Source organism: Drosophila arizonae, chromosome 2 (genome assembly GCF_054131065.1).
Source record: "Drosophila arizonae isolate 15081-1271.41 chromosome 2, UAZ_ARI_1.0, whole genome shotgun sequence".
NCBI classification, from domain to species: Eukaryota; Metazoa; Arthropoda; class Insecta; order Diptera; family Drosophilidae; genus Drosophila; species Drosophila arizonae.
This window is the reverse complement of record NC_142922.1, coordinates 28,815,316-28,837,770: the sequence shown is the minus strand read 5'-3', so window position 1 is coordinate 28,837,770 and position 22,455 is coordinate 28,815,316. Positions and strand designations below refer to the sequence as shown.

Sequence of the window (22,455 nt, the reverse complement as noted above, 5' to 3'; positions counted from 1 at the left end):
ACTCAATTATCGATAACTACTTGTTGCCTTTACGACATGAACAGACATTACTACACACTCTTTGCTCGACTAGTGCTGTAAAATGCCTGTCAAATGTTTTGACAGATTTCAATCAGCACATGTTGGTAAAGGGCTAACACAAAGCAAAAATCAGCAGCAGGTAACGGGTCGCGGCCCACGTGTTTAATTACACCTGGGCACGCATTGACAGCAATTAAAAAGGATGTCAAGCTGTTGAGCAACAGGCAGGTGGTAGACACACTGGAATAGGTGTTGGGTAACGGCATCTGATGAATGGCTGGCAACACTGTTGCACCGCCAATGCGACAATTAATTTCCACCAAAGGTTAAATTGGGCCGCAACAACTTGCGAACGAAGCCAAGTTCTGCAATCTTATGGGAATACAAGTGATAAAAAAAGCCAGTATCTACCAGCTGAATGATACTCGTTCACTTTGTTATCCTTATCCCAGCTGTAGCTGTTAAGCTGTGGCTTAGAGATGACAGCCTCTTATATAATACAGCTTAGAAGAAGTAAATAAATATAAAGGTTTATTTTTGGAGTACTCCTCCTAGCGGTGGTCAACTGGGAAATACCCTCACTTTTGATCCTTTAAATAGATATAGTAACACATTATATATTAATTAAATTTGCTTTGGCATCTTAGAAGAACTTAAGAATTTATACAAAAAAGTTTTTCTTATAGCTCTCTCTGACAGCCCGTATATCTATATGTTAATAAAGACTCTATCAAGCATGAGTATAATTGTATAATATTATAAAATTGATGGGAATCAGCAATAAAAAAGATAAAGAATTCGTCAATTTATCGCACTAACATATAATTAAATTTCGAGTCATTAACTCTAAGCGGTTTATTATTAATAAAAATTTGTATAGAAGATATGTAAAATATAAATAACACCTCATGAAGAGCACGAGATATTTTAAATTTAAATCTCTTGTTTTAATAGCGAAATATTTATACAAGCCAGCGGACAAACCAATATTCCCCTTTCACTTCACGAACAAATATAAGAACGTATTCACAAACGGCCAAGATTAATGGCACGAGAGCTGAACAATGGGCAGAAGATGAGAGCATATCACAAAAATCTTTAAAAGCTGCTTTTAACCGACATAAAATATATATTTTTATTTTATATTTTGAATGTATGTATAATATTATTATATTATATATATAACTATTATTTTTAGGAATAAATCTATCTAACAATTTTTTAATAATGGCCGAAATACAGAAAAAAAAAATAGATAAAGTAAAAATTATATATTCATATGTTGAAGATTTAGCAGTTGTTAATATTGCTGCTTATAAAAATTGTTATATTAAAGAAATTATATTTAATTAATTAAGCTAAATATAAGAATAGTATTTAAAAATAAAATACTAACCAAAAACCTATTTTCAATATCATATTTAGCATAATTTTATTAAGGTTTGAATTTTACGATAAATTCTTTGTCATGCATATATACGTATATGCTTAATTATACTATTCAGTGGGTGGGTCAAAAATACTCACCATATTTGTAAACATAATAAGAACTGGCGCCAAATAAAAGAGAAAGGGAGAGTGAAAAAGAACATCACAAGATTATGTTTGCCCCACCCAACCTGTGTACATGATACATCTATAGAGAATTATATTTTATTTTTCCGTGCACATGATACATCTACATACAATTATATTTTATTTGCAATGTAGTTTAGCCCCGTTAGATAAAGATTGTTTTTATGCGCTGATATTTGCGTCACCCACCCATTGTAGCCAGTGCTGTTCTATACACATCTGTATACACACATATATTTCTTTAGGAGATGAAGATGAATGGCATGCAATTTCACACCTGAGCGCTGATCAGCGGCTGAGCTGCCAAAAGCCGTTAGATGTTACTTGTTAGCCCGGCTCTGAGGTCAATTCCAATAACCGAGGCAAACCCTTTGGTCTGGCTAAAAAATAAAATAATCAAGCAATTAATGTGCGCATAAAAATTCATTTCTTATTAATAGAGTTCGATAATTAAAAGGGGAAACACACAAACAAAGAGATAAAGAAGGGTAGATAGGTAGATAGCAGATGTTGCAGCAACATGTTGCAAGCATTCACGTTAGTTGCTCGGGCAACATTCGGTGTGAATTTTGTAACTGGGGGCCCACATGTGGAGCCTCCCACGTTGGTGCGTGTCGCACGGATTCATTCATAACTAGTCGCATGGCTTCGTCCTGTCGTCGTCCCTTCGTCATCGTCGTCGTCGTCGTCGTCCTTGCTGCTCGGCTTTGGCGCTCGTCGCGGAACGTTCAGCGTCGCCCATTGCCTTGCAATATAAAAACAAGCGAGCAACGGCTCGAGCTCAGAGTATTTCGCTCGTCGTCAGCCTGTTGCGTTCTCGGACACAGCCTCGAATAGCGATTCGAAGGAACAGAGCCTAGCTCCTTAGGCCAGCTTTATAGCCCTCCAATTAACAACTGAAATTTCAACATAATTTCTGTGCGAATTTTCACTTAAAAATATATTCAAATTTGGAATTTAAGCCGAGTCCCATTTCGTTTCATTGCAGTCGCGCGTGAGCCCATAAAAATAAAAAATTGGCCCTAAAACGTAAATCTTGAAAACCATAAATATTACCCAGTGCTAAGATCAAACGAAATTTTCTCACAGCCAATTACCAAAGTGTGTGAAGAAAAATTGTTATCAAACGGCAAACCCCAAACCAATTTGAACGAAAAGTAACTTATTTGCATTTGGTGGCATTCAACGCGTTGTTAAAGCAAACGTTTTTCACTTTGTGGATTAAACCTAATCAACGTTATAACTGGTGGGTACAAAAGATTTGAATTCGATTTCAAATTGTTCGTAAATTAATTTCAAAACACAAATTGTATATAGAAAGAAAACTGATAAATGCTGTTCATAAAATATTAAATATAAAATAAAATAGAGTATTAAAAAAAAAAATAAATAAAAATAATAATAATAATAAATTAAAAATGCAGACGCATCCGAGATTTTTAATTTAATAAGAAATATATAATTTCAAAACACAAATAGTATATAGAAATAGAACTAAATAATTATGTTCATAAAATATAAAATAAAATAGTATAACTGAATAATATTTGTTTATTAAAAAAATTAAAAAATTATTAACAATACATATGCATCCGAGATTTTTAATTTAATAATAAATGTATATTTTTATTGGCGCAATAGTTTTTTTAATTGTCATTAATTTATGTGAATTTATTTTAGTAATCTTTAAATAAATTAATTATATTTGGCAAATTTTATATAATATATATTCACTTACTATAATAAAAAAGTCTGTGTCTTGAAATTGAAGTAAAACTTATTATTTCAAAAATGTAGTCCACAGAATATTCATTTTTAAACTAATTATCAGATGAAATCGCTAGGAATACATAAAGTATAGGCCATTGTATTTATTTTGATGTGTAATTTGATTAAGATATAGATACAATATTGTATCTGTAATAACAGACAAACAAAATATATACTTAAAAATGTATAATATTGTAAAAAAAAAAAAAAAAAAAAAAAAAAAAAAAAAAAAAAAAAAAAAACATAAAAATATATAAATATTTAACATATTATGAACAAACCAAATATATTGCACATATAAAATTTCTTTTATATTACAAAATTATATTTTAAAATATTATAACCTTTGTATATATTTTATATTATAAACTTAAATTTAATATGAAATTATATACTACAAACAACCATAAAATATATTTTAAAAGTTTTATTTAAAAGTCGATAGACATTTTCCTGGTATCTTCTCAATTATATATAATTAGACAAATCTATGTACATGCTTGTGTTTTGTGTACGCCGCAAGCCCAAAAGTAAACATTGCCTTAATTTAATAAAATGTTTTCAGCAATTAATTTGGCTTGTAGCCTAATTTATAGATGTTCATTGGCAATGGAACATTGACCAAATTCATTACGTGTTGCCAATTAATTTACTTGTGATACAAGATGTTAAAGAAATGAGTGCAGCAGCTCAGTTTGGGAATTTGGATTATTGTTCCCTTAACGAAATGGAACTAAAATTTAAATTAAAAATTAAAGAGATCTTAAATATTGGGATTGCTTGAAACGATGCCCAGCACTTCTCAATGGCAAGCACTACAGCTGCTCAAGTAATTAATTTTTATTCTTTATGCAATTTTCACATTGTTCAGCCGCAGCCTCTTCGGCTGCTGTCCTGTAGTTAAGGTCCCGAGTCTTGTAATTTACTGGAGTGCAAACATGTCTTGGCGAACATTTTCAACTTTTGATTGGCTGCGAAAACTTGCTGTCCTGTCATTTCCATCGAGCCAGCCCACTGTGACGTCACTTTTTGATGGGTCACGTTTTGTTTGCGACTCATAAAAGATTTTTTTTTGTGTCTTCAAGATCGTAACTGTAACACATGTCAATTCGATTTAGATTGTATTTTCGCAATTGCAAATGTAACTCAATTGAGATCTTACTTTTCGAATTACGGCCTCCTTACTGAGATTCATTACACAAATCTATATATGAAATTACAATATAATAATATATTTGAAGCCTTACTTTCGTTATGATTTCTGTACAAAATTACTAACAGGTATTTACGCAGTCTAATATACCCACATAGTTGCACACAATGTTTGCCCATGATTTGATTACAGTAAATCTCCCAATTGAGCTGCAGTCGAATCATTTATTCATACATTAAATTCATTTATTCACTTCTATGTTTTTTTTTCTTCCCATGGCTTAGCGGAAAAAATCAAATTGTTCGCTCGTAAAAATCCTTTTTATCGACCTAAAACTTTGGCCTAACTGCGCAGATATTTGCATACATGTTAAATGCAAATAGACGGGACTTTTGCCGTTTTATTTCTTATGTTTTATACATATTATTGTTAATACATATATATTTTATTTATGCTTTAACTGCGCAGATAAAAGCAAGCGAACGCGCTCCGGGCAATCACGATTTCTCAGTGGGGCAGTCCCTTTATTTCGCAGTGCATGTGCTTACGCAGTGGGGCAGGGCAGTTTTTATTGGGCCACATTATGCCGAGCATTGTTTAATGCCCAAACAAAATATGTTTATTTGCTAAACTTCAAATGCAGACATTTTCCTATGATGGTATTTAAACAATGTAATTTCATTTTTGGGCTACCGAATGGAATTTTATTTCACATTTTTGCATCAATTGCGAGCGGTGGGAAATAGAAAATAGAACGGGTCAAAAAATTGACACATCCATGAATTTTCATATTTTTCTATTTCGCCATATGCAGCGCTGCTGTCAACATTTCAATATTCGTATATTCGCAAATCCTGGCCCCGAATATGACAGCTGCCCGAATCCCTCATGTCATCGCTGCCACCTTTTTTTATGGAGTTGCTTACATATGTCAAATATCTTGTGGCTATGCCATCAACTATGCCATCAACTAGTGAAACAGCCAGAGAGATTTGCGCTCAAGTTTTACAAATGACAGCTCAGCTTAAGTGTAGCTAAGTGCTTAGCGAAAGCGCAGACAAATCTGTAGGAGAAAAAATATTATTAACCTGTATTATTTTAGATAACTCTCCATATATAGCCAGAAAAATGCATTGAACAGAATGTGATATTTAGTTTATTTAAAGTTCAGTTCTCTTTTTACAAGACAATGAAATATATACATATAACAAAAAAATTAAACGAAAAAAAAATATTTATCAACGCGCCCCACAGCATACAACAGAAACTAAACGAAAATTGCGTTGCGTATACGTCACGTAGTACACGCTGCGTACTCATGTTATAATTGAAAAAGAAAAGAAAAGAGAGCGCTGCTTATCTCAATTTTGATGACATTTCAAAGAGCAGCTGATAGACAGATGACGCACGATAGCTTGAGGCTGGCATTTTGTCAAAAAAAATTTGATTATCAATCGCACTCTTCAACTCAAGTTCATGGACTATATACGAGCTAGGGAAGAATATTGCCTTTGATTCCTGTTGAGCATTAATAAATAAATAGCTTCATGCGGGTCACACAGCAACTGAAATAGAAGGCCCCCGTAAACATTTGCTCAAGCTAATCAAAATATGTAGAAAAGGCTGCCATCGGAGCTAAAGGAAGTGAGAGTGGGCCCCAAACGGAACGCAAAACCAATTTGCAGACTAAAAAAATAAATAGAGCAGTGCGACACAGCGCACAGAGCACGGCGCACGACGCATGTAAAACTATATTTACACGGTGTTTACATCTATTTTTAGATACACAACGATTTTAGAGGATTTGCGGCCTTCCTGGCCTGAGGTTAAGCGGAAATTGTAAGCCTGTTGCCAGTCATTGGCCTTTGAATTGAGCCTTTGATACCCTATATCTTAGAAAAAGTCAGCAATTGTGAGCCCAACTCGGCTAAATTTAGTAAAGGAATATTTTTATTAGAGGTATATTCTACATTGGCTTAGTCTTTTCCAGGGTATTCAACCTTTGACAGCTCTTAAATTATTTCCCAGTTCTGGTTAGCTAAGGGATAGTTTGCATAATCGAGCAGGCGTGCAAATTGTTTTGTGGCCGCAAAAGGAATCCTTTCAGTTGGCCATAATAGCTCGTTCCGTCAGTGTCCCCAGTCTGTCTGTGCTGCACGAGGGGGGCACGTGTCCATCCGAAACCCTAGCCAGCGACCTGCCATCTATTTATGTTATTTCCACACATTACGTTTATGTTTCGCTGTCGCTGGGCAAAGTCATTTGGCGAGTCCATCCATCCATCCATCCACGGGGAGTGAAGAGCTGAGTTGAAAGTGGGGTTAGAAGAGGTCATGCATGTGCATAAGCCATAAATTATAAGCACACTTCAGTATGTCAAAAGGTTGCGTATTTCCACACACGACTCTCGCATATTCCGGACACGCTTGCAACGCGTTGCAATATCAATGTCAGAGTCCAGATACGTTTTTTATACACACATATATATATATTTATTTATATATATATGCACTGATGTTGATAGATTGCCCTTAAATTGTGCTCCGAACTGCTTTAGTATGCCAGCAACGAAGAGCTCAACACGTGTAAGTGTCAGAGTCTCTGTAAGTGAAAAAGTAAAGACCAGAGAAAATTGTTACAATTTGAGAATGCTTTAATTATAATTTATTCATCAAATTGAAAGACTGTATCCTACGAAACTCCATTGTAATACTAATTAGGTATTAAATATGATTATTTTAGTTTTACACAGATATTGTCATGGACAGCATCGGATATTGTTTGAATTTGGTATTAGATAAATATTAGAGTATATATAAACATAATTATATGGATTGAGTTCAATGGAGTTCGAACCAGTGTTAGTTATAAAACATGAATTATTTACGCCAATTCATATTAATCTTTCTGGTACATATTTACACATCCCATATCAACAAATTTTTGCATTTTGAAACCACTACGAAATACAAATAAAATAAGAAATAATATATCATGTAAATTATTAAAAATTCATTGGTATATTCAAGGATTTTTTTGGTGTTTAATAAAAATGAAACACAGTTTAATAATCGGATTTAGAAGCTCGAAATATTTTTAGTCCTTCAAACTCATTTAACCAAATATTTTTGAGATTTCTGTAGCATGCATATTTGATGGACTATCCATAAATGCGTTTATCAATGCAAAAAATAAATAAATAAAATATATATACCTGTTAGTTTGCTGTTGATTCGACAGGCTCTGCTCAATATTCCGTTTATTCTGACGGAATGAAATTCAATTTTTATTTAACTTGATGCAATTTGGGCCGGCGCAGTGCCTGTTTTATCGTCCGGATTGTGCATCCGTTTATTTTCCATGCAATTATTGTTGTTGTTTTTTATTAACTTGTATTTTTTTTTTTAATTGCAGAATGATGAAAGCCACAGCGTGGTTTTGCCCGGTGTTATTGACTTTACTCAGCGCCACGAGGCTCGTTTGCACCGCACAGCGTGGTGCGCCGGCAACAGCAGCGGGTGCTGCAGGCGGTGGCTCAGTCAACGGATTTCCGCTGGACTATTTGGATGTACAGGCCGTACAGGTGAGTAAGCCGTGAGCGATGCTATTGTCCCCCGTATACCAGTCTTTTGTGGTTTTCCGCAGTTGTCGCTCATTTTTCTGACATTTTTTTTTTTCGGACTCACATTTCTTTTGCCTTTTAATCTGTACAAAAGAGAAATGGAAAAAAATGATGAATTCTTTGATGTTGCCATCGGGGCATTTATAAGCATTTCATTTGCAAACAGAAGAGGGAATGAGAAAAAAATAGAAACCAGAAGTAAATTTAATTTTATTGCTTCCCTTATTTAAATAACTGTCATAATTGTTGGTATATGTTCTTAATGTTATATATATACGTGTGTCTGCAATTGACAATCAATTGATTCCTTATAAAAAGTTCGGGAATGGGCGACTGGCGACTCATTGAATCCGATGGCAATAAAACATGCTAAGGTCTTTCTTTTATAAGAAATGACAAATCGGACCTGAAGAGATAGTGATTTTTTAAATTCTGCTTTATTTTGGACACTATTGATGCCAGAGACCTCAAATTTTGTATATATACTCGGACTTATCACCCAAGCTTTGTCGGATATATATCCGCCCACATGGGGGGCGTGGCAAACCGCAAAAGTTGATATCTTATAAAGTATAATAGCTAGAAGCTTCAAATTTAGAGAGTTAAGTTACCAGTAACCTCCTCTATCGATGACCCAACAATAATTTTTTTCGCCACTTTAGGGGCATGGCATATCGAAAAATACCCTGTAATTTTCACATTTTTTGAGGGTAAGCATTCAAACTTTGCAGTTAGGATACCGTTATCACGTTTTAAGAACTGACCAAAAATGAGGTGGTGCGCATAGTCGGGGCGTGGCAAATCGGAAAACCCTTCATATTTGACAGTATTAGAGCGAAACTTAACTACTAAATTGTTGATGGGATGTGAATGAGTATTCCGCAGTCGGTAACGCCCGACTGCAACGTTCTTACTTGTTTTTTATATATGTTTATCAATAAATTCTCCTACTTAGCCCCTGTTATCATTCGTGTTTGTCCAACTCTCACAAATTTCGATGTAGTTCCCAAGGAAGCTCCCTTATCGACTTGGTCGTATTTCCGATTAAACAACTTTTGATTTCTAATGAAGGCGCAATTGAAAAACATTTTAAGTATTCTCAGTATTATCTTGAAATGAGACATACAATAGTCCCGAGCAATCTAATCAACAGAATGTGTCCAATGACCAATCATTAAGATTTAACATTGTGAAAACAAACAAATTAGTCAATGTTCTTTTGTGCTAATTTATGAAATTAAGCGAGTGTATTGGTTTATAAGGGCAATATCTTGATGTCTGGCGCTTTTAAGAATTTATACACATTGGTGAACACGAGATTATAACGTGAGTTGTTAATTATTTCAAAAATGTTTACCTAAGTAAATTTAAAAATAAACTGTATCCTATAATTACAATTTTAGATTTGACCTACTGTTGAAATCTATCAAGTTATAAATAAATGTAAAATATTTACAACTAAATATTCCAAATAAAAAAAAATAAAAAAAATTGTAATGCATTGTGAAAAATCGAGGCATAGCATTTCTCGACTAATTACGTCTCTTAAAATTCCAAAATATTTATATATTCATACATTCAAGTATTGTTGTACCGTGAACGAGCATTACGCATTCGTTAGTTCCCAACAGCAACATTCCCACTCGATTGTAAATGGAAAATTTTTAATAACGATTTATGTACGCTTCATTAGCACAGCAAAAAATAAAAGTAACAGGAAAAAAATGTAAACAAAAAGTAAACAAAACATATTATGACCTTGTTTGTTTACCTTTGACAAGAAGATAAATAAAGCTTGACGCTTTGTTGTTTTACAGCGTGAATAAATCCCCCAAAGTTGACAACAAAAGTTCAAGTTTTCACGCTGTTTAATTTGGTCAATATGTGTGAGCTCCACTTGGAGGCCACAATGGGGCTTAATGCTTGGGGGCACTGCTGCCATCACTTGTCAAATTGACAGGCGGCCATTTCAAAGGAGCAACTTTTGGGATACACGAACATCTGTGAATGTGGTCTTCATTCTCACAAATATTCTCTTTCTGCCCGGGGCCTGCATCTTTTATCAACTATTTGGTTGCACTATAAATATTTTAGCCAGTGCAGCATTTGGTAAAATCAAAACTATTTAGAGCCAAGATGAAAGTTTGCCAGCGTAAATAGTTTAGTCAAATGGAAATTTATGCGCAAACTTTGCCAAAAAAAACAATTCATAGCAATTTGCGATAAAACTGGGGCAAAGAAAACTAGGCGAATGGGGAATACTCTCTCATTTGTAATTCCGGCCATATTCAATATATCGCCTTGATTGCCTTGATTGATACAGAAATAATTTTAATGGGATTGGTTCCATGCTTACAGAAAACGCCACAGGGAACTAATTAACTAATTAAAAAAAAAAAAAAAACAAGTAAGAAAGTTCTAGTCGAGACTGCTCGACTACGAGATCCCCTGAACCCCTGGAGTGTTAGCTATTTCAATCATTTTTCGCGTCTTTCAGCTTACACAAGAAACACACACACACACACACGCACGCACACACAGGCATACATACACACACACGCATACAGACACAAACGCATACAGACACTCACATATACACACACATACACAAACACATACAAACACATACACAAACACATATCCACACAAGCACTCACGCATAAACACGCATGGGCTGCAGTGTGCGCTTACTATGAGAACTTAATTATTTAATAACTTTTTTGGACGTACGATCTTCATGAAACTTTCAGATTATGATTATAACATAGATATGCATGTAATTGCCAAAGCACAAGTCTCTAGTATTTGAAATACGCTTTTTACAAAAGTGAGGGTGAGGGGGTGAATTTAGAGGTGGGAGGTAAATTTTAACAAAAACCGAAATTGTATAAACTGCATATAAGCATATATAAAAAATTTTGAGACTCTAGCAATAAAGGTGTAGAAGATATAATTTTATAACTGGTTTTCGATACGGTTTTTTATCGATAAAAAGATCGGGATGAGTTATCGATTTTTAATAATAAACTCGATATCCGCGCTGTAATTACGAACATTTTACAACAAATTTGAAGTCTCTAGCTCTTATATCTTCGGAAATCGACGCGTTCAAACATACGGACAGACGGACAGACGGACAGACAAATAGACGGACAGGGCCAAATCAACTCAGCTCGTCACCCTGATCAAGAATATATATACTTTGTGGGGTCTGCCACGCCTCCTTCTGCCTGTTACATACATTTCAACAAAACCATTATACCCTGATTTCCCATTTTCAATGGATTCAGGGTATAAAAAAACAACTTAATTTTGAAGTCGCCAAATATAATAATTTATTGCATGATTCTTTTTTAAATATTAACAGGAAGAGAGTTAAAGTTTCAAGCAGAATTAGATTTTAGGCATTTTGATCGTTGTTCTCATCGCCGTCCTGATTCTCTTCGTTATTCGCTTCATTCTCATCTTCGGCTTCGCCAGCATCGTCCTGGTTATTCTCGTCGTCATTATTATCATCATTGTCATTATTATCATCATTATCACTATCATCGTCATCATTTTGATCGTTGTCATTATTGTCGTTCTCATCGCCTTCAGATCCACCTGATGGTGGCTTGCCACCGGGAGGACCATGTGGACGTCTATGTCCGGGAGGTCCCTGGCCACCCAGTCCAGGAGGTCCCTGGCCACCCAGTCCACCAAGACCAGGAGGGCCCTGGCCTTCGCCGCCAGAGCCGCGTCGTGCCATTACGGCAACCAACAAGACAGCGAAAATTGCTAATGTAATAGCCCTCATGATGTACTTTAGATTTGGTTTGATATCGTTTTCTTCAGATAACGATCTATTTATAGGGCCCAGGCTCCAGGCGCCGCATATTTGAACAGTTGTCTTCGATTAACAGGGAAAAACATCTAGTTATGCGCAATTATTGATATTGTTTCTGAGCAAATACTAACAACAATAACTGACATAATGTGCTGCTAATATATGTAATTGCTGTTGCGAAAATTTTTCCATAACAAAAGTACACATATCGATCGAATTGCATGAGTAATAAGCCATTTGAATACCACTTTTATTATTTTATGCCCAGCGATATGAGTTGCGTTGAAACATTTTTGCGACCTATCGAAACTGAAGATTGGACTTGAATTTTTGCCATTAACACTCTGTGCGGTACAAATCAACAAATAATGTATTTATGGACCCTACATAGAAGGCAATCTTAAGTGCCCATTATGATAATGTCATGTTAACAAAAAGAAGTGTCTGATATTTTTTAAAATCAATCGTAGCAATTGAATTTTTGAAGTACTCAGAAAATGATGAACAATAAAAGATTACGAAATCATTTGACTAACAGTTTCTATAATTAGAATAAAACCATCTACTTAAATTAACATATCATTTCGCTTCATAACTATGTTGGATTCCCAATGCTTACTACGCTCGCTTAGCATTAAAATAATAATGATATTCTAGTAGCCAGGGCGAGCTTAGGACCTCGCCGACCCGCTGCCCTCCTCTGCTTCTGTCGTTGTCTCAACAGGTTCTCCCGAACCTTCGATCGTTGATTCCTCTGGCTCTACGGTGGCTTGCGTAGTTTCAGTCGGCTCCTCTGTAACTTTAGTAGACTCTTCAGGCTCTTCCGATGATTGAGTAGTGTCTGTCGGTCCTTCGGGGACTTGAGTAGTTTCTGTCGGCTCATCGGTTACCTGAGTAGACTCTTCAGGCGTCTCTGGTGCTTGTGTAGTTTCCTCAGGTGCTTCTGTAGACTCCTCGGGTGCAACTGTGGTCTCTTCCGGTGTTTCTGTAGACTCCTCTGGTTCTTGCGTAGTCTCCTCTGGTGCTTCTGTAGACTCCTCGAATACAACTGTGGTCTCTTCGGGTGCTTCTGTAGACACCTCGGGTGCCTGAGTAGTTTCCTCAGGTGCTTCTGTGGACTCCTCGGGTGCAACTGTGGTCTCTTCCGGTGCTTCTGTAGACTCCTCTGGTTCTTGCGTAGTCTCCTCTGGTGCTTCTGTAGACTCCTCGGGTGCCTTCGTAGTCTCTTCTGGTGCTTCTGTAGACTCCTCGAATACAACTGTGGTCTCTTCGGGTGCTTCTGTAGACACCTCGGGTGCCTGAGTAGTTTCCTCAGGTGCTTCTGTAGACTCCTCGGGTGCAACTGTGGTCTCTTCCGGTGCTTCTGTAGACTCCTCTGGTTCTTGCGTAGTCTCCTCTGGTGCTTCTGTAGACTCCTCGGGTGCCTGCGTACTCTCCTCAGGTGCTTCTGTAGACTCTTCGGGTGCCTGTGTAGATTCTTCGGGTGCCTCAGTTGTCACCTCGGGTGCTTGGCTACTTTCAATTGGCTGTTCAGGGACCTGAGTTGATTCGGAAGCCTGGGTAGTCTCCACGGGAGCTGCTGTGGAGCTTGGCAATGCTGTAGGTTGTTCAGGACGCATTCCATGGAAATTCGGATGTCTCCAGCGGTCGTCCCTATGCCAACCACTCTCATCTCTGTGCCAGCGGCCAAACCTTCCCTGCCATCTATCTTCATGCTTATTCCAGCGACCATGTTCCAAATTGCCTACTCTGTCATGCCATTGATCATCACGATGGATGTTTGCCCCCCAGCCGCCGTGATTACGTCCCCAGCCAAAGCCATTCGGCCTGGCCGCGACCACGGCGCAGAGAGCCACGAATAACGCAATTGTTATAACCTTCATTTTACTATTGTTCGATGTATACTAAATGGCCCGGAGTATAGCCCGAGCATTTTATATCATGAAAGCAAGGGGCTATTGGCAGCAGGTTACCATGGCTCGCAGACATACTGGCCATTCATGACTACAACAAAAATTTCATATCTAATCGCTATCTGCGCAACAATGTTTGATAACGAAAAGGGCAAAAAAAGTGAAATTTCATTGTGGAGTACCCGGGACTTCTTTTCGTACTTAATTATGTTCTTTCGTTGGTTGATTTAGTTTCGATTAACCTTGAAAATTGGCGTTGGGCAGGTTAAGGTTTTATTTGACCTTATGGTATTTTCCACTCCGAAATAAACAATAACAAGGAACTGAAAATTAATCGGCAATCGTCTAACCTTCGGGTATTTTCCACAGACCAATTGCCAGCATAGGCGGGGCTAGAGTTATCTATGATCAATTACCAATCACAAGACTTTGCCAGACTTGATAATTGGGGGCGTTCACATTGTCCAACTTGACCAATTCGCGGTTTAGCTTATGGCCAGCAGCCTTGGGGCTTATCATGTTCTCTATGAATTTCTGAGATTTTCTCTAATATATGACATAGATTTTATTGACTTCCCACACTTTTACGCATTGGTCAATTTATGCTAATATATGAAAATTGTAATTGGCATTAAGTCTTATGATACAATAACGAAAATTGATTGATAAGAAGTACGTTCTGCTGGCCTTGATCATGATACGTGTACATGTTATCTATCATTAGTCATTCAAAAATCATCTAGAATGTCTCAATGTTATCTACACTGACTTGTTTACACACAGTCTGTTATCTGAAAGCTGCCCGAGTTTGCAAATTATTGTAAATATTTATTCATTTGGATGCAGCAAACAACGAAAACCGCTAATCAACTCTTTAATTATAAACAAAAATAATAAAAATAGCAAACAGAAACTCGGAAATGCTTATCACACTTTGGGGTTTAACTGTAAAGCTAAATGATTTATTATTTGCCCATTAAAAACCCATTTTCACATATAAATTAAAATAATTGCAGACTTGTTTTTTATAATTTGTTAGATGTTCCCAGAATTTAAGTTTATCTTTAGACTTTCATTATATCAGAAATAGGAAAAGTTCTCTCTTATTCAATTTTGTATATTATATAATTCAGGCGTCAATTGTCTGTCTCTATGTACATTAATATTGTCAAAGACCTGTATTAACTTATCTAGAAACTTTCATAACTTGGCTATTCATGAAGATATTTGTGCAAAACAAGCGTAACAAAGTGAGAACCAACTCAAACAGATTCTCAGTTGAAAACTTTTTAAATTAAGAATTTGTTGTGCACTGTAAGCAGAAGTTAAAAAATGAATGCATACAAAATTGGATCTCTATGTTTCCCTTTCGTTTTCTATTTTCAGGATGAGTACTCGCTGGCCAAGCGGAATAAACCGTCGCTGTCCATTGTCAATCCGCTGGATGTGCTGCGCCAGCGGCTGCTCTTGGAGATTGCGCGCAGACAGATGAAGGAGAACACTCGGCAGGTGAGCGAAGCGTACAGGTGGCCGGAGGGTATTCATTGTCCGGCTTGGTATTTTTAATAAGCGCAAATGAGCACTGAAAAACTTTTCATTATTGTTTTGTTCAGCTCGCCAGATAAACAAAAGAAATGCCTGGGCAATATGCGATTTTCATTTGAGAGTGCGATTCAATGTAGATGGAAAATTGTTGCAACTAATCAAAATTAGAGTTGCAAATGGAAGAGCAAGTTGGACAGCAACTTCAAAGTCCATGAAATGCACATCGCTTGCGATAACTTTTTTAATTTGCCAGCCAACTGAAAGGGAAGAATGTGTTTTTATTTTTTGTTAAACAAACGCCAAATGCCTGGCTGGCAAGGTCAGGTTTCCAGCATCTCCGTTCCTTTCCTGCCCGTATCTGGCCACGTTGCTGCCCATTTGTCAGACAACAGCCCAAAGGCGAGTCTTATCGCTAGGTATTGACAGACCCGCATTGGGTAGACATGTAAATAACACTGCGGTAGATATCAAAAGGTTAGCGGAACGAATCTGTTCAAATGGGTATGCCGGACATATGAATGACCTCTAATAAGGTCGACTTTAAAAACTGAAAACGTTTTACATTTTCTATTTATTATCATTGGATATACTAAACTATTGGCAAAATGCTTTTATCTGTTTACACTACAAAATTTGGTTTCTCAAACACCCTTTCTCAATCAGTTGGCATGCACAGGGTATATAAAAAAGGCTTCAGTAGCTTAAGGATGGTTGGCAGCTAAACAGGCAAAGGCTTAGGGCATCCTTTCTCTGTACGTTAAAGGGGAAGCCAGCGTGTCGTATGCGTAATACGAAAAATATTTCGCCCTGGCAACAAAGTAAAATTTATTTGGCTACCTAAATGTTGATGCAGCCCACGGCGTTAGGTAAATTGTGGCGAATAAAAAAAAATCAAACGATTTAATGGCAGGAATTCAAATGATTTGGCCCTTGGGTGCCTCTCGACTAACGCGGATTCTTCGCTTGCAGATGAGAGCGGGTCGCAAGAAATTGTGTGCTCCATTTACACATGTCAAGGCGCACGTATTGATTTGTCAAAGGCATATTATAAATTGCTGCATGAGTGCGAGCGCCGTGAAAGGAAAGCTCTCGAGTGCATACGCACAATTGGGCTTGGGCAACGAAAGAGTGTAGAACAGAAAACTGAAGATTTATGCTTGTCTACCAACACTTTAATAGAATACTCAATTCAATACAAATATATTTTCATATGCTATAGAAAGTGTTTACCTTTCTATAATGTGGTACCTTCCTCTGGCTCCAGGGTCGTCGATTCCTCAGGCTCGGCTATGGTCGACTCTTCGGGCTCGGCTGTGGTCGACTCTTCAGGCTCGACTGTAGTTGACTCTTCAGGCTCAAAAGTTGTGCCATCCTCGTCCTGTGAGCGGCGGTCATGATGACGATGGTGCGCATGTGATGGACGCTGATCGGGTTGCGGTTCTTGCCCGTTGGATGAACCTTGCTCGTGGTTATAGTGAGGTCGCTGATGGGACTCAGGACGTTGACCACCGAACGGACTTAGCTCGTGGTCATATGGAATACGCTGTCCACTGTCTTGACGCTTGTCAGTACGACCTAGAAAATACAGCCGAAATTGTTGCCCATTGGATGAACCTTGCTCGTGATTATACTTAGGATGCTGACCAGGTTGGGATTGCTGTCCATTGGATGAACCTTGCTCGCGGTTATAGGGAGAACGCTGATCGGGTTGGGATTGCTGTCCATTGGATGAACCTTGCGATTCCTGTCCATTGGATGAACCTTGCGATTGTTGTCCATTGGATGAACCTTGCGATTGTTGTCCATTGGATGAACCTTGTTCACTGTTATAGGGAGAACGCTGATAGGGTTGGGATTGCTGTCCATTGGATGAACCTTGCGATTGTTGTCCATTGGATGAACCTTCAGATGAACCTTGAGATTGCTGTCCATTGAATGATCCTTGCGATTGCTGTCCATTGGATGAACCTTGCGATTGTTGTCCATTGGATGAACCTTCAGATGAACCTTGCGATTGTTGTCCATTGGATAAACCTTGCCATTCCTGTCCATTGGATGAACCTTGCGATTGCTGTCCATTGGATGAACCTTGCCATTCCTGTCCATTGGATGAACCTTGCCATTCCTGTCCATTGGATGAACCTTGCCATTCCTGTCCATTGGATGAACCTTGCTCGCGGTTATAGGGAGAACGCTGATAGGGTTGGGATTGCTGTCCACTGGGTGAACCTTGCGATTGTTGTTCAATGGATGAACCTTCAGATGAACCTTGCCATTCCTGTCCATTGGATGAACCTTGCCATTCCTGTCCATTGGATGAACCTTGCCATTCCTGTCCATTGGATGAACCTTGTTCACGGTTATAGGGAGAACGCTGATAGGGTTGGGATTGCTGTCCATTGGATGAACCTTGCGATTGTTGTCCATTGGAGGAACCTTCAGATGAAGCTTGAGATTGCTGTCCATTGAATGATCCTTGCGATTGCTGTCCATTGGATGAACCTTGCGATTGTTGTCCAATGGATGAACGTTCAGATGAATCTTGCGATTGCTGTCCATTAAATGATCCTTGCGATTGCTGTCCATTGGATGAACCTTGCTCACGGCTATAGGGAGAACGCTGATAGGGCTGGACCTGCTGTCCATTGGATGAATCTTGCGATTGCTGTCCATTGGATGAACCTTGTTCACGGTTATAGGGAGAACGCTGATAGGGTTGGGATGGCTGTCCATTGGATGAACCTTGCGATTGTTGTCCATTGGATGAACCTTCAGATGAACCTTGAGATTGCTGTCCATTGAATGATCCTTGCGATTGCTGTCCATTGGATGAACCTTGCTCGCGGCTATAGGGAGAACGCTGATAGGGTTGGGATTGCTGTCCATTGGATGAACCTTGCGATTGTTGTCCATTGGATGAACCTTCAGATGAACCTTGCGATTGCTGTCCATTGAATGAACCTTGCGATTGCTGTCCATTGGATGAACCTTGCTCGCGGTTATAGGGAGAACGCTGATAGGGCTGGACCTGCTGTCCATTGGATGAATCTTGCGATTGCTGTCCATTGGATGAACCTTGCTCGCGGTTATAGGGAGAACGCTGATAGGGCTGGACCTGCTGTCCATTGGATGAATCTTGCGATTGCTGTCTATTGGATGAACCTTGCTCGCGGTTATAGGGAGAACGCTGATAGGGCTGGAACTGCTCTCCATTGGATGAACCTTGCGATTGCTGTCCATTGGATGAACCTTGCTCGCGGTTATAGGGAGAACGCTGATAGGGCTGGACCTGCTGTCCATTGGATGAATCTTGCGATTGCTGTCCATTGGATGAACCTTGCTCGCGGTTATAGGGAGAACGCTGATAGGGCTGGAACTGCTGTCCATTGGATGAATCTTGCGATTGCTGTCCATTAAATGAACTTTGCTCCTGGTTATAGGGAGAACGCTGATCGGGCTGAGAACGTTGACCGCCGAACGGATTTAGTTCGTGGTTGTAGGGAGGACGCTGTCCACTACCTGGACGCTCGTCAGGACGATCTAAAAAATATAGCAGAATTTCAAAAATAGTTCGACTCTCATGTAAAATATATGAATATCCGCATAGAATATCGGACACTTACCAATAGAGCCCTCAACAGTCATCGGTCGTTGACCCATTTTCTGCTGATCATTGCTCGCTTCATATGGCCATCTTTGGTGTTCAATGTCTCCATGGTGATATCCTTGTGGCTTTGCTGCAGCCAAAGCCACAAGAAGGCTCCCAATTAGTACTACAAATGTTAGGACTTTCATTGCTAGGTTGTGAGATCCCAACTGTTTGACCATTCCATGGTTTTTGTGTCTTTTATAAGGCAACAATAATTGAAAATGAAAAATTCCCAACGATGCGCACTGACGCGTACTGTCTTATCTTCAGTAAACAGTCCAAGGAATTTTCCAAACTGTGACTAAATTGGGTGATATCTAAAACACACCACAGTTCCGCAAGTGAAGCTCTGTTCTTTAGATTTATTTTGGAAACCCATTGAAATGGGTATTCCGATTACTAGCTGATAAGCATGATTGATATTACAATTATAGTAGCAATGCAATTATCTTTGCAATTATGGGCATTGATTTTGTAGGTCTTAAAAGGGATTATATTATTGAAATGAATTTCCGTATAAGACGAAAAATATCGATGTATTAAAATAGAAACTTAATTATAAACTAGGGATATCTTATACCAAAGATCGATTAATATCGATTGATAATCATATAACAGAAAGCAGTTCTTATTTATAATATTTTATTTTTGTTATACATTGATTCATTCTTCTTTTTATACAAAGATTTTTCTGGAATTACCTCGCTTTAATTTATTTATTTACATATTATTTCATTGACACTAAAATATAACTAGCTTTGTCGAGAAAGGAGGTTTTTCATTTATTTATTTCCACATCTGCAGGAGACTAAAATGTAATGAGTTTAGTTGGTACAGGAAATGACCCAACAGAATCGAGTTAAAAATGTAAATTAAAATGTGTTAAGCTGAGCATAAATCAAATTGGCTGTTTGAGAAATTAAATATGTATGTCATATAAACCAAACGTGTGTCTAGAGACGGGCTAAGGTTGTAGGGTTAGTATAGGTTCATATCTCTTAGGAGCTGTGGCTGTGGCTCACATTGCGAATTACTCGTGACATGTTCTGCACTCCTTTAATGCCAAGCGTTTTCTCTCTTTACTTTGCACTTGATGCGCACAGGTCGAATTGAATCGGGCCATACTGAAGAACGTGGGTAAACGTGTTTTCCTAGAGCCAGCGACGTGGGGGAGCATGCGACACAAGTTGCTGCAGCAACAGCAGCAGCAGCAGCAGCAGCAGGTGCAGCTAGAACGGGAACGGGAGCGAGAGCAGCTGCGTCGCGAGCAGCTGCAGCAGCAGCATTTCCCCAGTCAACTGTGGGGCTACAGTGGCAACGCAGCTGGTTCATCCGATCCCTCAACGGCTTCAGCGGCGTCACGGTTTTTTGATTTTCTACACCGACCCGCAAAAGAGCAGCAGCAACAGCTGCTGCTTGACAAGTCCCTCAAGGAGGGCGTGGCCAAACATCATCAGTCAAACGGAAATGAAATTGCAAACGAAACAAATCATGAAAACGGCCATCGCAAAAGCGCAACAGACCTGGTGTCTACTGAGGACGAACTGGATAACTCTGGCGAGGATCGAGACGAAATGCTGTATGAGCCCAACATGAACTGGGCCAGCGAGCAGCACATGGATGATATGGACAGGTCGCTAGAAGCGGCTAACGGAAATTCTCGAATGCCGTGGCGTCTCATCTATCGCATGCACAAAGCTTCGCACTATGCTAATTAAGTGTCAGCAGCCAAGGCTAATGAAACAGATACAGATACATAAACACACAGATACAGATACAGATACAGATACTGCTATAGCTACAGATACAGCTAAAGCTACAGCTACAACAGACAGCTTTAGAGTTTAACTAGATGTTCGTAGTTGCTAAATTGACGGTTCCTAATGGCTGGCTCTAAGGCAGACATATTGTGTGTGCAACCCTCCGATGAAAACGAACCCCAACCACCCCCTATAAATGTACACATGGCTTACACCGACAACTCGCGCACTCTACTAACTATTTGAATTTCGTCGTTGGTATTTGAAACTAAATGGTTTACGTAACGATTCACGCTACCTCTCTCTCAGATGCATATGCAACACAAACCACTCGAAACGAACGTTCCCTAAACACTAAAATAATGATACTCAACAAATTATATTTATTGACTAGCAAAAAAATTATAAAAAAAAAAAAACAGAAACGTAATATAAATACTACAAAAAAAAAGATAAATAAATATATATATATATATATATATGTATATGTATATGTATATGTATATGTATATGTATATGTATATGTATATGTATATGTATATGTATATGAATTTGGTTAAAAGCCAGAAAAATGTTGTTTAATAAAAAATACAAAAATTAAAACACGTGTAGTTTTTAAAAGCAAATCTTTGAAAGTGAAATATGCATGCTTCATATATATATATGTATATTTAGGTACGCTATATGATGTATGTGTGCATGCAAGCTTCAAATTGTAATTCAATATTTCACCATTTTCAATCAATTATTTAATTTATTATTTTTGCTAACTATTTGCTAAGCTTTATTTATTATTCTCAAATAGTTAAAAATAATCCGCGGGCGGAATGCTAATTTGTTATCAGTTCTTTCACATTTAATTTCATGAAAAAAAAGAGATCGTCCTTCCCGCATAAACAAGTTCAGCTGCTCAAAATATTTATTGTATACAATTTTCAAGACATTCCAATAATGTAAATCATTTAAGAGTCTCAGACACTGAAAGCTTACTGACTCAGCTAAAAGTAACGAGCAGTGAAGCACACAGTCCACTTTCTTACAGTCCACTTTCTTACATGTTTTGTAGCTAAATGAAAGTAATAGCAGAGTTAGGAAACTTATTGAAGAGAAACAAATGGTTGCAAATCATATAAATATGTCTAACGATTTTAATGTAGATGAGCTACTCAACCCTACCCTAATTAATTCAATTTAACTATCTACAAATGCATGATATACTATATAAATGTATAATCTATGCGTTGTCAATGGAACGAATCAATACACATACATATACACTTGCATACACGAATAACTTATGTATATTAATGAATTCGATGTGAAACAATTTGATTTTCTCTATGTAAATAAATGATTTTCTCATAAATAAAGCTGAATCAAAGTAACAAAAAATGGAATCAGATGATACGATATTCAATATTATATTTAAATATATATATATTACATGGATTATACTTGTATGTATTTATTTTAATGAAAACAATGAATAAAAAATACAAAAATATTGAAATGGCATTCAACTCAAAAAGTCTTGAAATTTTATCAAACTCTAGGGAATACTCATATTGTAAGTCGAGGAAAGTCGTTTCGTTTGAAGTTGATTATTCGCCCGCGACATTCC

General features: G+C 37.7%; 3 protein-coding genes across 4 annotated transcripts; 1 reads left to right on the top strand and 2 right to left on the bottom strand.

Moving 5' to 3' along the window:
• The first annotated feature begins 2,319 nt into the window (after nt 1-2,319).
• On the top strand, nt 2,320-22,360 carry Dh44 (corticotropin-releasing diuretic hormone 44). Its single transcript, XM_018000786.2, has 4 exons — nt 2,320-2,842; nt 7,934-8,102; nt 15,267-15,389; nt 20,178-22,360. Exons 2-4 carry the CDS (start codon nt 7,935-7,937, stop codon nt 20,790-20,792), a joined length of 906 nt encoding a protein of 301 aa, XP_017856275.1. The 5' UTR covers nt 2,320-2,842; nt 7,934; the 3' UTR covers nt 20,793-22,360.
• Nucleotides 12,185-13,888, bottom strand: LOC108609094 (uncharacterized). The gene has a single exon (XM_089471637.1). It carries the CDS (start codon nt 13,848-13,850, stop codon nt 12,639-12,641), a length of 1,212 nt encoding a protein of 403 aa, XP_089327763.1. The 5' UTR covers nt 13,851-13,888; the 3' UTR covers nt 12,185-12,638.
• LOC149270706 (uncharacterized) lies at nt 16,582-19,374 on the bottom strand. 2 transcript variants are annotated; one of them, XM_089476647.1, is made up of 3 exons: nt 19,049-19,374; nt 17,070-18,965; nt 16,582-17,000 (listed from the first exon to the last, which is right to left on the bottom strand). In XM_089476647.1, the coding sequence occupies exons 1-3, from the start codon at nt 19,251-19,253 to the stop codon at nt 16,660-16,662; spliced, it is 2,442 nt and encodes an 813-aa protein (XP_089332773.1). In that variant the 5' UTR covers nt 19,254-19,374; the 3' UTR covers nt 16,582-16,659. The 2 variants fall into 2 exon arrangements, with proteins under 2 accessions (XP_089332773.1, XP_089332771.1); XM_089476645.1 differs by having other exon boundaries at nt 16,582-18,965.
• Nucleotides 22,361-22,455: the final 95 nt, after the last annotated feature.

Excerpts from the sequence above, each read along its gene's own strand:
- Dh44 (XM_018000786.2), top strand. The coding sequence starts at position 7,935 with ATGATGAAAGCCACAGCGTGGTTTTGCCCGGTGTTATTGACTTTACTC. Across the intron at positions 8,103-15,266 it reads TGGATGTACAGGCCGTACAG|GATGAGTACTCGCTGGCCAA; the intron begins GTGAGTAAGCCG and ends TTCTATTTTCAG. Across the intron at positions 15,390-20,177 it reads TGAAGGAGAACACTCGGCAG|GTCGAATTGAATCGGGCCAT; the intron begins GTGAGCGAAGCG and ends TGATGCGCACAG.
- LOC108609094 (XM_089471637.1), bottom strand. The coding sequence starts at position 13,850 with ATGAAGGTTATAACAATTGCGTTATTCGTGGCTCTCTGCGCCGTGGTC.
- LOC149270706 (XM_089476645.1), bottom strand. The coding sequence starts at position 19,253 with ATGGTCAAACAGTTGGGATCTCACAACCTAGCAATGAAAGTCCTAACA. Across the intron at positions 18,966-19,048 it reads GACTGTTGAGGGCTCTATTG|ATCGTCCTGACGAGCGTCCA; the intron begins GTAAGTGTCCGA and ends TATATTTTTTAG.